The sequence below is a fragment of the Cetorhinus maximus genome, chromosome 12 (genome assembly GCF_964194155.1).
Source record: "Cetorhinus maximus chromosome 12, sCetMax3.hap1.1, whole genome shotgun sequence".
NCBI classification, from domain to species: domain Eukaryota; kingdom Metazoa; phylum Chordata; class Chondrichthyes; order Lamniformes; family Cetorhinidae; genus Cetorhinus; species Cetorhinus maximus.
The window spans coordinates 26,674,018-26,689,061 of NC_135890.1; the positions used below are offsets into that span (position 1 = coordinate 26,674,018).

At 47.4% G+C, this 15,044-nt stretch overlaps 1 protein-coding gene across 3 annotated transcripts in view; it reads left to right on the forward strand.

Moving 5' to 3' along the window:
• Positions 1-15,044, forward strand: part of ccdc146 (coiled-coil domain containing 146) — a 151,333-nt gene that overhangs the window by 80,097 nt on the left and 56,192 nt on the right. For all 3 annotated transcript variants that reach the window (XM_078553226.1, XM_078553227.1, XM_078553228.1), the window contains 3 exons: positions 3,128-3,201; positions 5,191-5,418; positions 8,255-8,441. In XM_078553226.1, coding sequence (XP_078409352.1) covers positions 3,128-3,201; positions 5,191-5,418; positions 8,255-8,441 — 489 coding nt within the window. The remainder of the gene's footprint in view (positions 1-3,127; positions 3,202-5,190; positions 5,419-8,254; positions 8,442-15,044) is intronic.

The window sequence follows — 15,044 nt, forward strand, 5'->3', positions numbered from 1 at the left end:
AGCCTCAGGAGGCAGTAGGCTTGTAATGAATATTGGTGGACAGTCTATCACCAGAAATTGAGACAGAGAGGTCAAGGAAGGGAAGGGAAGTGTCAGAGATGAACCATGTGAAAATGATGGAGGGGTATAATTTGGAAGCAAAATTAATAAATTTTTCCAGGTCCAGATGAGAGCATGAAGCTGCATCGAAGCAGTCATCGATGTACTGGAGAAAGAGTTGTGGGAGGGGGCCGGAGTAGGACTGGAACAAGGAATGTTCCACATACCCCATAAAGAGACAGGCATAACTGGGGCCCATGCAGGTACCCATAGCCACACCTTTTATTTGGAGGAAGTGAGACGAGTTTAAGGAGAAATTGTTCAGTGAGAGAACAAGTTCAGCCAGACGGAGGAGAGTAGTGGTAGATGGGGATTGTTCGGGCCTTTGTTCGAGGAAGAAGCGGAGAGCCCTCAGACCATCCCGGTGGGGGATGGAGGTGTAGAGGGATTGGACGTCCATGGTGAAGAGGAGGCGGTTGGGTCCAAGGAAATGAAAATTGTTGATATGATGTAGGGTGTCAGAAGAATCGCGGATGTAGGTGGGAAGGGACTGGACAATGGGAGAGAGAATGGAGTCAAGATAGCAAGAAATGAGTTCCGTGGAGCAGGAACAGGCTGACACAATCGGTCTGCCAGGACAGTCCTGTTTGTGGATAGGAGGTAGAAGCGGGCCGTCCGAGGTTGGGAGACTATGAGGTTGGAAGCTGTGGAAGGAAGATCTCCAGAGGAGATGAGGTCAATAACAGTTGAAACAATGGCTTGATGTTCAGTGGTGGGGTCATGGTCCAGGGGGAGGTAGGAGGAAGTGTCTGCGAGTTGACGCTCAGCCTCTGCGAGGTAGAGGTCAGTGCGCCAGACAACAACAGCACCACCCTTGTCAGCAGGTTTGATGACAATGTCAGGGTTAGACCTGAGAGAACGGAGTGCAGCAAGTTCAGAGAGAGAGAGGTTAGTGTGGGTGAGGGGAGCAGAGAAATTGACCTCATCTTCCTTCCACAGCTTCCAACCTCATTGTCTCCCAACCTCGGACGGCCCACAAACAGGACTGTCCCGGTAGTCGAACTGAGGCCCAAACAATCCCCATCCACCACTACTCTCCTCCATCTGGCTGAACTTGTTCTCTCACTGAACAATTTCTCCTTAAACTCGTCTCACTTCCTCCAAATAAAAGGTGTGGCTATGGGTACCTGCATGGGCCCCAGTTATGCCTGTCTCTTTATGGGGTATGTGGAACATTCCTTGTTCCAGTCCTACTCCGGCCCCCTCCCACAACTCTTTCTCTGGTACGTCGATGACTGCTTCGGTGCTGCTTCATGCTCTCGTCTGGACCTGGAAAAATTTATTAATTTTGCTTCCAATTTCCACCCCTCCATCATTTTCACATGGTTCATCTCTGACACTTCCCTTCCCTTCCTTGACCTCTCTGTCTCAATTTCTGGTGATAGACTGTCCACCAATTTTCATTACAAGCCTACTGACTCCCGAGGCTACCTTCACTACAGCTCGTCACACCCCGCTTCCTGTAAGGACTCCATCCCTATCTCTCAGTTCCTTCGCCTCCGTCGCATCTGTTCTGATGATGCCACTTTCAAAAACAGTTCCTCTGACATGTCTTCCTTCTTCCTTAACCGAGGTTTTCCACCCACGGTGGTTGACAGGGCCCCCAACCGTGTCCGGCCCATCTCCCACACATCCGCCCTCACACCTTCCTCTCCCTCCCAGAACCATGATGGGATCCCCCTTGTCCTAACTTATCACCCCACCAGTCTCCGCATTCAAAGGATCATCCTCCACCATTTCCGCCAACTCCAGCATGATGCCACCACCAAACACATCTTCCCTTCACCCCCCTGGCGGCATTCCGCAGGGATTGTTCCCTCCGGGACACCGTGGTCCACTCTTCCATCACCCCCTACACCTCAAACCCCTCCCATGGCACCTTCCCATGCAACTGCAGAAGGTCCCTCAATTTAGTCTACTGCATTCGCTGATCCCAATGTGGTTTCTTCTACATTGGAGAGACCAAATGCAGACTGGGTGACCACTTTGCGGAACACCTTCGGTCTGTCCGCAAGCATGACCCAGACCACCCTGTCGCTTGCCATTTCAACACACCACCCTGCTCTCATGCCTACATGTCCGTCCTTGGCCTGCTGCAATGCTCCAGTAAAGCTCAACGCAAACTGGAGGAACAGCACCTCATCTTCTAACTAGGCACTTTACAGCCTTCCGGACTGAATATTGAGTTCAACAACTTTAGATCATGAACTCTTTCCTCCATCCTCACCCCTTTTCTGATCCCCCTTTTTTTCAATAATTTATATATATTTTTCTTTTCCCACCTATTTCCATTATTTTTAAATGTATTTCCATCCATTTTTTTTATCTCCACCTTTTAGCCTATTTCGATCCCTTCCCCCCTCCCCCACTAGGGCTATCTGTACCTTGCTCGTCCTGCTTTCTACCCTTAATGTCACCTATTAGCACATTTCTTAGCTAATATCACCACCATCAACACGTCTTTGTCCTTTTGTCTATGACATCTTTTGGCAATCTCCACCTATCACTGGCCCTCTATCCAGCTCTACCTGTCCCACCCCCCCCCCACCCCCAAACCAGCTTATATTTCACCTCTCTTCAATTTTTCCTTAGTTCTGTTGAAGAGTCATACGGACTCGAAACGTTAACTGTATTCCTCTCCGCAGATGCTGTCAGACCTGCTGAGTTTTTCCAGGTATTTTTATTTTTGTTTCTGTTTTGGATTTCCAGCATTCGCAATTTTTTGCCTTTATCTTATTGTTAGATAGGACCTTCTGGTGATTTTTACTATGCCTGCCACCAAATAGGCAAGTTTAAATCTGTCCCTTTCATTTTGCATTTATAAAATAATAGACCAGCTGGTATTAATCTAAACCAGTTTTTTTTATCCAAAACTTCCTCTCCAAGCATCGCAGTATTCCAAAAGAACTTAGTGAACCCATTGGCCAGTATTGATGCACTGTATTCTTCTAGCTACAGTATTTCAGTTATCTGTACAAATCACATATAAACTTCCAATAACAACTTGTGTCTTTTTTTTTGTCAATAGATCGATTTGGTCCAACTGCATACTGTTCCTGTTCAGCTGGCCAAAGACATACAGAAATTGAATCGTAAAAGAAAGTATGTCTTATTTAGAAAATTGCAAGCAAATGGATACAATTTACACTTAACTGATAATAAACTACATTGCCTGAGGATAGCAAAAGTTATAATTGTATTTCATTAACCAAATGCATTTCTTTGAATCATGCTTATTTTCTGGAAACTGGGGTTTGGTGCTTCCAGGAAGTTTTTAATCAGCATACATTGCCAATAATTTGAAACATCTTGTCTGTAACAAAGAAAATGATTTGCAATTTTTAAAATTCTTTCGCGGGTTCTGGGCCAGCATTTGTTGCCCATCCTGAATTGCCCTATTCGGCTTACCAGGCCATTTCAGAAGGCAGATAAGAGCCAACCACATTGTGTGGGTCTGGAGTTATATGGAGGCCAGACCAGGTAGGGACAGCAGATTTCCTTCCCTGAAGGACATTAGTGAACCAGATGGGTTTTTAATGACAAAAAATGATAGTTACTGAGACTAGCTTTAGTAATTAACTGAATTTAAGTTCCACCAGCTGCCATGGTGGGATTTGAAACATGCCCCTAAAGCATTAGCCTACTCTGGATTGAGTGCAGTGACATTACCACGACACCACCATCACCACTGCACACACACACCCCCCCTCACCCCCCAACCACCCCAACACTAATGCTAGATTGAACAATGTGGACAAAAATTGCTACAACTTAAAATTTCAATTTATTGTAAAAGTGGTTCCCTTCACAATAGCAATGATCAGCACACAATTGTACATTATACTCACTTTTTAAAAACTTTTAAAAAACATATCCTTATACTGCCAGCTCCAAATAATTCCAGGCTCTCTAGACCATCCACCTTTTGATATTTGGGGCAGCACTTTAACTGCCAAAGGCAAGGGTCCAGGTGTGGGTGGGGAGCTAAATGACCGAAAAATCCCTGCAGTTCAGAAACACAACATGATCCGGCCCACTTCCGGGTTTTACTGGAGCATGTTCCCAGATGATCAAGAAATCATGATGGAGCTGTTGGGTCAGTTATTTAAATATGCAAACAAGCAATCAGTTGTGGTTTTGCCTCAGGATTCCTGTTTTAATTGCCAGTGAAAAGGGTTTCCTGAGCTGTGTGAAACTCATCAGGGCCAACAAGGTGAGAGCACAGCAGGGTGCCAGTGATCAATGAAACTAACAGGCTTGAAAACCTTAAAAAGTGAAATTGCACAGCTGCAGGCTATTCTGAGAGCGTAATTTCACTGCTTCACAAGTGATTTTAGTCCTCTGGTTTGCTAGTCCAGTAATGTGAGCATTGCACTACTGTACCCATTTGCTGAGCCCTAGAGTGTCAAACAGGGTAACCATCATTACATCAGGCAATTCCAATCGTCAAACAAAGAGTTCAGTTAAGGGCCTCCAAACACTTCCTTATAGACTCCCTTTCTTGTTTGCATATTTTTTTGCCAGACAAAAGTTTTCTTCCATCCAAAATTTGTAGCTGATTTCCTGTGAAATAGTTATTGAAGCAGTCCTTTATATAGCAGCAGCAACCATTGTGAAAACTAAGCTGGAAGCTCACACTACAGACCTAACGTGACCAAATTGGATGTCACCAATACCTTTGTTGCCTGTTGCCATGATGTGCCAGGGAAAGCCCAAGCATGTATCTCGTTTTTCTTTCCTCCTACTGGAAGATGGTAAAGACTGCTTGCTGTTTCCACTCTTAATACAGCTGAAAAGAGTTAAAAAGTAAACAAAATTGATTATACTTATTTGATCATATTCACATTAAAATCAGTGGCAGTTGCAAGTGCTTATGTGTAACTCATCTTGTTTGGCACAAGAAATGTTTTATCATTCTCTTCTTCCTCTTCTGTTGTTTGTGAATCAAAGCTTACATGAGTGTGTTATATCTATGTATTTATCCTGGTAATTTATTAAGGTGATATAAAATGGAAAGATAATACATTGCATTTATGTTGAAAATTTCAAAACTTTGCAGTTTGTTAAAATACAACGTTTTTTTAACCTCAGCAATTTGGAAAAGACAAAAACGGAAATAGATGCACAGCAGAATGAACTTCTTGGTTTAGTACAACAAATAGAAAATAAATGCAGAATGATAGAAGATGAGAAATTGGAAGTGATGAAAGAGTTGGATGAGAAAAGGGCTACCCTGGACATCAAAGAGCAAGACTACAACCAGTTAGTTAAGATGACTGAGTTGGCCAAAGAGAATGAATCTGTGTTAATGGGAGAAAGGTTTGTAATAAACACTAGATATTGTCCTTCCTACCATAGTAATTACAATGGGCTTTGTGTTTATCTGTATTTACAAAAGTAAATTGTGAATGGTAATTCCTTGATGGGAAAGTTTTGTGTGATGGAGAGGAAAGGTCTCACCTGTTTTTTCTGAATGACATTTCCTAAACTGTGCAGCTGGGGGAAACTGCTCAGCAGTTTTTAAGTCTTATAATTTCACATTTTTTGCCATCCCTTTTTATTCACATTTCAGTTTTCTCCTGCTATATCTAAGATCTGATGAAGCAATCTTTCTACAACACAAAAATGCTCATTGTTTAAACCTGCCACTTAAAAAAAGGGGCCTGAAAATCCTGGACCCTTTCAGAAGGGCTGAAATTTGACACCAGGTGTTTCCTGTGTTCCTTTTATTGTGAAAGAGCTTCTGCCTGCCCCAAACATGGCCATGGATAATGAGTGTGAGGGTGGAGGCTCCCAAACCCAAGTCTGCCATTTTTCTGGCTTCTTGGGCACAATGGATCCTTAGCGCCCAGTACGCCCAATGAAATTAGGCATATGAGCTGTTTCAGTGGTGCATGGACCTCCAGTGTGTTTGCTTTAAATAGTTACTTCTGCATCTGAAGGTGGGCGGAGTTAATATTTTCACCCCTGTTTGTTAGTCTCTTTGTCTATAAACAATGTATCTCAAAACCTAATGGACCGATTTCAATGAAATATGGTACACAGATAGGGTATGGCCTGTTAATGTTGGAATCATGCTGCAATAGAGTGCATGCTTTAAATTGGTAATTAAGAGCAGCTCTCCAATTGGGGAAAGATTAGGGAATCATTGCCAGTGTATAAAAACCAGTTCACACTTGGTTTTGGAGGGCACAAAAGGAATTTGTACCTGAATTAAGGAAATCTTAATCTGAATTAAGGGAATCTGTCTTCAGATTCATCCTTTCCTCAATGTAGGAACAGTGAGATTAACACGGCTCATGGAAGAACTGATTAGATTTTGGTGAAGATATAGATCCTGGGAATTTTTAAAGGAGCCATTAGAATTGGGAGATAGGGTGCATGAATATTATTTTGAATGTTGTGGGTAGTTTTATTTTAGAATTTTGTTATGGTGGAATTTGTCACAACAGTCAAAATGTGAGTAGAGTTTTCTGAGCAGGTTGTTGGTTGTGGATTGGCCTGAAGACTCCTGGTTGAGTGGAAGATCTTAATAAAAAGATTTACTTTTTCAGCTTTGTAGTTACAGAGCATCAACCAGACAGGGAAAAGCCTGAAAGAAGAGCTGCACAATTATAATAACGTTGGTGGAGATATACACACTACTGTGTGTCTTCTTCACTTGTTTTTAATGTGGCACCCTTGCAAAGAGCACTGCACAAATGGAACGGAGCCAGTGCCAAGATTATCCTAGAACAATGACATATGGGGCAGGATCTTCCACCAGGGGGGATTGTGCACGAGAGGGTGGGTTCTCAATCGGTGCCCCCGGTTGGAGGTGTGCCGCCATTTTACGTGGGTGGGCCAATTAAGGCCCGCCCACCATGACGTCCGCCAGGAAGTGCTATGCCCTCCCTGTGCGGGGGGAGGGGGGATTCCCTGAGCCGGGAGTGCGCTCTTTCGCGTATGCGCACGAAAGAGCGCACAGATCTCCCTGAGGCAAAGTGCTGCCTCAGGAAGATCGGCTCAGGTTTGAAAATTTCAATAAAGGGGAAAAAATTACTGACATGTCCACTCATGTGCCACTGTCACATGAGCTGGGACATGTCAATTTCTTTTATTTAAACATTTAATACCCTCATGAAACCTCATCCCGCCCGTGGATGAGGTTTCATGTTTTTTCAGAAGCCCGCCTGGGCTCCCGGCCTGACCACCAACCGTAAAGTTGGATGGGCAGGTCAATTAATCATGTTAATTACTTTTTTAATGGCCTTAATAGGCCTTTGACAGTTCAGCAGGTGCACAGCCGATTTGGCAGCGCACCCGCCAAACTGAAAATCTAAATGACGCGGGGTGACGTCAGGACGCACGCCCGATGTCACCCCACATCATTTTATGTGTTGGCGAGCGGGCCCCGCCCCCCCCACTCACCAAACAGAAGATTCTGCCCATGAATGCACAAAAACAACAGACAGAAAAATTCACCTGGTCTATCAAGCCTGCTCCATACCCATGATGCCTGCAGCATCATGAATTGTTGCTTAGAAAATTATCTTTCACTATTCCTATTTCACACTTAGCCTGTGTGTAAAAGTAAAGAACTTGCATTTGTACAGTGCCTTTCACATCATCAGTATGGCACTACACAGCTAATGAAGTATAATTCTATAAGTTGGGAATGTTGTATAACTGTGCAAACATATGCAGAAAAATTATAGTTCAGAGGAACTGAAATCTGGTCTGCAAGTGCCACTGTCATTCCTGTTTTATGACCAGGACATTAAGCACTGGTATCATTTGTCTTTTCCCCCTTCGCATAAAAGCAACTGATGTGACTTTACAGCATAGAAGCAGAGCACTAAATCTTTGCACATATTATTGAACTTTTTCACAGTACTATAATAAAAACACACAATAGCATTTTTTTGGAACTAAAGTTAGAAGTTTGGGGCTTAAAATCTGGAATTTAAAGTCTATGTAAACCAACTCTGTTTTAAAGCAAAAAATGGAATTTCTAAACCTTGATACTTGCATATGATTACAATGGGAATCTTTTAAGAGAGTGATAAACTCTGACCTCATTAATGTATTTACTTCTTGTAAGATGAATCCTCCATGTTGGAGTTTGATCACAATGAACAAGTGCATCCAGTTAACCCTTTTTCCATATTAACAGAGCTTCCCTGGACATGCACTTACGTTACATCCAAACAGATAAGAAAATATTGTCTGACACGGTAGTGCTGAAGCAAAGAGAGAAGGATCGAGAGCTCCGAAAGACAAAGAAAAAAGAAAAACAATTGAAGTCTGCAATGGATTCACTGGCATATGCTGAATTTACCTATGAAAAGATCAAATCACTGGTATGTTTCAGTTAGATCATTGCAATCTGTGCATTTACCTTCCAATTAAAACTATTTGGTTGCTATATCTTAGAGATACATAAACATAGGGCAGAATTTTCTGGCTGACGTGCGGGTGGCGGAGCCCGCACGTCAGCGCTTAAAATGTCGCATGAGCACCCCGATGTCAGTGCGCGGCATTGCAATATTTCAGTTGGCGGGCGCGCAGAGCAGTGGGACGTGCACCCGCCATTAATTAAAGGCCTCGTTAAGGCCCTTAACTTGCCAACTGTCGAGGATTTTGAGGGCCCCGTGCAAACTTCGGGTCGGCGCACGGGCCCAACGGGCAGGCGGGTAGGAGATTTTTAAATAAAACTCATGCACTGGTGGGATATGTGGACTCAGAGGGGTTGTTCATGTTTTCCACAAAGTTTTAATTGCAGAAAATGTTTTAAAGTTGCCTGTTTGATTGTTAGCAGTTCACATTGATTTCAAGAGCTTTTTGTGTACTTTGGAACCAGTCTGCAGACAGTAATCTTTCTCGGGCCTGCAGCTTTCCGGAGGTCTCCATTTAGCCTGGGGGGTATGGGTTCTGACATCTCCACTGGAGGCAGCTCCTCTGAGGAGCAAGGGAGGGATAGAATAAGGAGGAGGCCAGGACTGAACAATCAGCCTCCAGCGGAGCCACCTTTGGGAGGCCAGGTGCAGGCACAAGGGGCGCAGGGCAAAGAGGTTGTCCAAGGTGGAAGGGGCCGCAGAAGACACCACTATCCTGCTGCCAGGGTATACAGGCAGCGAAGCAGCTACCTCAATATGACTGAAGTGCAGTGCCAAAGGAGGCAGGGAGACAGTCAACTATATCTGTCAGATGATTGGCCCTGAGATATCTCCTAACTGTGTGGGTGGACACCCCATGCCAGCGGCTCTGAAGCTCACAGCTGCCCTCCACTTCTACGCCTCTGGCTCCTTCCAGGGTTCGGTGGGTGATCTTTGCGGTGTCTCCCAATCAGCTGTCCACACTTGTGTCAAGCAGGTTACAGACACTCTGTTCAGACGGGTTTTGACCTTCATCCACTTCCGCTGGGACCAGGCAAGTCAGGCACAGCGAGCCAGAGGCATCGCGGCCATTGCTGGCTTCCCCCGCGTCCAGGGTGCTACAGACTGCACACATGTGGCCATCAAGGCGCCAGCAGGTGAGCCCGGTGCCTTCGTCAGCAGGAAGGGCTTCCACTCCATGAACGTGCAGATATTGTGTGATGACAGGATGCAGATTCTGCAAGTTTGTTCAAGGTACCCAGGCAGCTCCCACGACGCCTACATCCTCAGACACTCCCAGGTGCCGGGGCTCTTCAGTGCTCCGACTCGGCTGGATGGATGGCTGCTGGGTGACAAGGGCTATCCCCTCAGAAGGTGGCAGAACTACGCCATCCAAGAACAGAAGCTGAGCAGCGGTACAATAGGAGCCACGGCACCACAAGGGCTGTGGTGGAGAGAGCCATCGATCTTCTCAAGATGCGCTTTTGTTGCCTGGACCACTCAGGGGGCGCACTCCAGTACCCCCCAGATCGCGACTCTCTGACAGTGGTAGTCTGCTGCGCTCTGCACAATCTTGCGCTGGAAAGGGGGATGAAGACCTTGACGCACTGGATGAGGCTGCACATGATGAATCCAGCAGTGGCTCAGAGGTTGAGGAAGCACAGGGCGATGATGAGGGGCAGCACGCTGACCCGCTACTACACCAAGGAGGCAGGAACACCCAGGACAATTTAATACAAAGAACCTTCAGCTAGCTCCACACACATCGATCAGCAGGACCAGCATTGCCTGGCACTTCCACACGTGGCACTTAGGTGCTACATCTTCCACCTTATCAGCTGCAACTAAAGGCTTAGTACAGAAACATCAATGTCCACTCAAACACTCATGATATGTCTGTGAAAAAGACAAACACAGCACAAAAGAAACACCCTCAGCCATGGTCAGAAAAGTGGACTTTATTATGTCCAACATATAACAGACAAGTCTCTATGGCAAACATAAGTATATTTTTCCCTATTCTAAGGCCAACACAAAATCACCAGTGACATACCCATTGAGTGCCTATCGTGCCTTATGCTTTCGTTTGCAGGTGCTACGTCTAGGTGCCGCCCCATCGGTCAAAGGGCTTGTGAGACAGCCTGCTGACTCTGCTGTCCTGTTGGCAGGCGTCCTCTGGCCCGTGGAGCCTGTGATGGCTCCGCCTAGGAGGGAGTGGCCAGTTCCAGAACTGGAATCTCCCCAGTTGTCTCAGCCTCAACGGAAGCAACGTTGACTGGCAGAGGGGCGGAGGAGCTGCTGCCCTCATCCAGAGCGCCCTGAGAGGACCTCGCAGCAATGACAGGCAGCTGCTGTGCCAACGTGAGGTCCCATTGGACCTCCTTGCTCACCGCAGATGCATGGGCACCAAGCGCCGACGCTTGGTGCCCACAACATCTCCCACATTGGAAATGACCACCCATGGCCAGTACCACTGTGAGGTCTTGCAGGTCAGAGCATAACCCAATCAGAAGATTCTCCATCCGATCAAACCCCCTCTCCATGAGAGTCACCAATCTCTCAGTGGAGGAAATGCGATTCCTGCCACTTGTCCTGCAGCTGCTGCATTGGTGACAACTCCAGAGACACGTCATCAGTGCCGGACTCAGCATATGCCTTGTCCCCTGCAACCCTCCAGCTGCTGGCATCATCGACACTCTCTGTCCCTACCATCTTCTCCAGTGATTGTGAAGTGCCCTCTCCACTGTGACCCAGGACACTAGCCGACGGTAAATTTCCCACTGAGGTATTTGTGTCTGCCCTGGTGCCTGGCTGGCTGAAATGATGTGCCACAAGTTGCACGTCTTGGGCTTCAGGTGTGGAGGGGGGGGCTGTGGTGTCTTTTGGCGCGGCCATGTGGTGGTGATGCTGAAATTAACAACAAGGACAGTGCATCAGTTAGCGTACAGTCAGTTAAACCTTTCATTCCTTTCCCCTCCAGCCTCATAAGTTACTCACCCTTCAAGACCCTAGGGAGACGAACATTGGTGGGGTGGAAAAGAGTCAAGAGGAGGCCCAAACATTAGACGCGCATACAGACAGGCTGATCAGATGGTCTCAGGAATGCCACATGGCATGTTATGTGCCGTTGGAGTGGGGAGAGTGCAGAGGTACCTGACCTGGATGCATGCTGGCCTGGATAGTTGCGGTGTTGAGGAAACATCGCAAACACTTGCGACATTTGCTATGGATCACAGGAGATTGACAGGTCACATTATTGACCTTCATACTGCTAGGAGGAGCATAGACCGGGTGGGCAGAAGGCAACATTTCCCCTTGGCGCAGGGATGAGTAACGTGGTGGCATTTATTTAAGTTGAGTGCCACAAGGTTCACAGCTGAGGTGCTGAGGACCTTTTGGACAGAGTAATGTGGGGTGCACTGGCTGAAAGGGTGGTGGAGGTTCCAACCCCCCCCTAAGATGCAATAAGTCTTTGGCTGTGCAGCAGTGATGCCATGGCATGTTAGGCCATGGGGATAGTGGTCACAAATGGGATAAGGTGACTTTGGAAGGTGGTGGAGACGTGATTCCTCAAGGGGACGAGGGACCTTTGTGTATGAACCACATGTCTGAGTGTCTCAGTCTGTGAATGAGCAGTGTTGCAGCATTAACAATTGCAGCAGCCATCAGTGGTTTGGATGGTGGGCAGACAGAGTGGATGGGACTGTGGACCTCAAATACCTGGCTGCTGGACCCCAGCCTCGCCGCCACCTGCTGCCCTGGCCGCCTGCCTCCTCCCCAGCTCCATGGCCTGCTCCTCAAAGGTCGTGAGGCGCTGGAGCAGGGCGTACCCACCTCCAGTACTCTGGCGCTCCCGGCTGATTGTGTTCAGTTTTTGCCTGCAGAACAGAGAAGAGGATTTATTGGAGCTGATCATTCATGTACTCTGCGCACGCACGCCGCACCCCAACCACAGTGGCCCATCTGAGGCCTCCAGTGGCTCCTGTCCACACTACTGGTGATCAGTCCCTAGAAGATAGCACGGCTGGTCGCAACCCCCTCCCCCAACGGCCAGCTTGGACACTTGCGGCGTCCATCACTTTGAATAACACATGGGTCTTAGCGCCCATGGCAAGGAGGCGCAACTAGGTGCGGTGCCGAGGCCAGCAGATGGCACTTAGCCATGACACCTTGAAGCTCCCCTTCCACCATCTCATCACCATCAATATGACATGTGTTGGAGTTCTGAGTATGTGTCTCGTGGCCTCCCCAGCAGGTTGTCCCCAAACTACTCAAATGCGACAAACACCAACATATGCTGCGGGGAGAACCCTTTTTCTCCTCAACCACTAAGGCTGATGTAAGCATGGTCAGTACCCGTTTGCCCACCCAGCATGCGCCAAATGCCCAATGCAGTAATGACAGCAAGATGTGGGGGGGCGGGGGCTCAAAGGCTAAGGCTACCTTCTGGGTCAAATGGCCAAGGTCGATAGGGTACTCACCCTTCCAGAGTACAGCAAATCATTGAATCTCTTGCGGCACTGCGTGCCTGTGTGCCGCACATCATCATGGGCGCTTACAGTGTCACCAACCTCCTCCCACGCCTGCCTGGTGACATGGGGGGCCCTCCTCCTCCCATCATCCAGATACAATATATCCCAGCGGCTGGACACCTCTTGGAGGAGGACAGCAAGGCATGCATCGGAGAAGCGGGGGGCACACTGGCCCCCTGCTGGCCTCTCCTGCAGCCTGCCCCCCTCCTCCTGCTCATGCTCCTGTCCTGTGACAGCTGCCTCTCACTCTCTCCCTGAGTGGCCATGGTGCACTGCCTCAAGCAAGCTGCCTGGCTACTCTTTATACAGACTGCTGGTTCCCCATTGGAACCGGTGGTCTGAGCACGCCCACCTCCACGACTATTTTCCCGTTCTCCGCGGGAGTCGCTAACCCGCTGGGCGCCGCCGAGTCGGTCAGGCCAGCCCACCCGTCAAGGGAAAAATTCTGGCCATCGAGGTTTTAACACGGAAGCAGACCATTTGGCCCAACTAGTTTATGTCAATGTTCACACTCCACATAAGCAAAATCATATTTACACAGCTTGATTCCATATGCCTTAAATATTCCTTCATCCAATCCAATCCAGTCTAATCTTGAATGTTGACTTGGGGCAGGATTTTTCCCTGATTTGGAGATGAGAACAGAAGCAGGCGAGTGCATAATTTCACACCACCAGCTGGTATATCAGTTTATCGGCACATCCCACCCCTGAGCAGAAGTGGTAGGTATCTTATTGAACTAATTAAAAGGCCAATTAAGGTCATGGATCAGAGGCCAACTGGAATTTAGAAGCCTCCTGGCAGCTGACCAGGGGGCCACTGCTTCAGGCAGGCTCTGAGACAATGGTAGGCTTCAGCTCCTTCTGCACTATAGGGCCTCTCCAATTTCAAGAACCTGTCCATCGTCCTTAATTGGTCAGTGAGCACAGCCTCTGGCCACTGATTTGCCAATCAAAGCAGATGGACTGTTAGGTGACTGTTTGACACATTGTGGTGTCAGGAACCACATTTGGCCCTACGTTAGAGTCCTGACCCAAAACACAAAGCCCTGCCCATAATTTCTGTCTCAACCACAAATGCTGGAGATGAATTGCACAGCCCCACAACTGTGTATAAAAGTTTCTCTTGTCTTCCGTTCTAAAACTCTTATATTTAATTTTGTATCTATGATCCCTTGTTCAGGTAACCTCCCCAAATTTTAAAAAAAAATTCTATTCACACACGGGATGTGGGCTTCGCTAGCTGGGCCAGCATTTATTGCCTATCCCTAGTTGCCTTTAAGAAGGTGGTGGTGAACTGCCCTCTTGAACCGCTGCTGTCCATGAGGTGTAGGTACACCCACAGTGCTGTTATTAAGGGAGTTCCAGGATTTTGACCCAGTGACAGTGAAGGAACGGCGAGATATTTCCAAGTCAGGATGGTGAGTGACTTGGAGGGGAACTTCCAGGTGGTGGTGTTCCCATCTATCTGCTGCCCTTGTCCTTCCAGATGCTGGTGATTGTAGGTTTGGAATGTGCTGTCGAAGGAGCCTTGGTGAATTTCTGCAGTGCACCTTGTAGATGGTACACACTGCTGCTACTGTGCATCAGTGGTGGAGGGAATGAATGTTTGTGGATGTGGTGCCAATCAAGCGGGCTGCTTTGTCTTGGATGGTGTATAGCTTCTTGAGTGTTGTGGGAGCTGCACTCATCCAGGCAAGTGGGGAGTATTCCATCACATGCCTGACTTGTGCCTTGTAGATGATGGACAGACTTTGGGGAGTCAGGAGGTGAGTTACTCGTCGCAGGATTCCTAGTCTCTAACCTGCTCTTTTAGTCACAGTATTTATATGGCTAGTCCAATTTAGTTTCTGGTCAATGGTAACCCCCAGGATGTAGATAGTGTGGAATTCAGTGATGGTAATACCATTGAACATCAAGGAGCGATGGTTGGATTCTCTCTTGTTGGAGATGGTCATTGCTTGGCACTTGTGTGGCACGAATATCACTTGTCACTTGTCAGCCCAAGCCTGGATATTGTCCAGGTCTTGCTGCATTTGAACATGGACTGCTTCAGT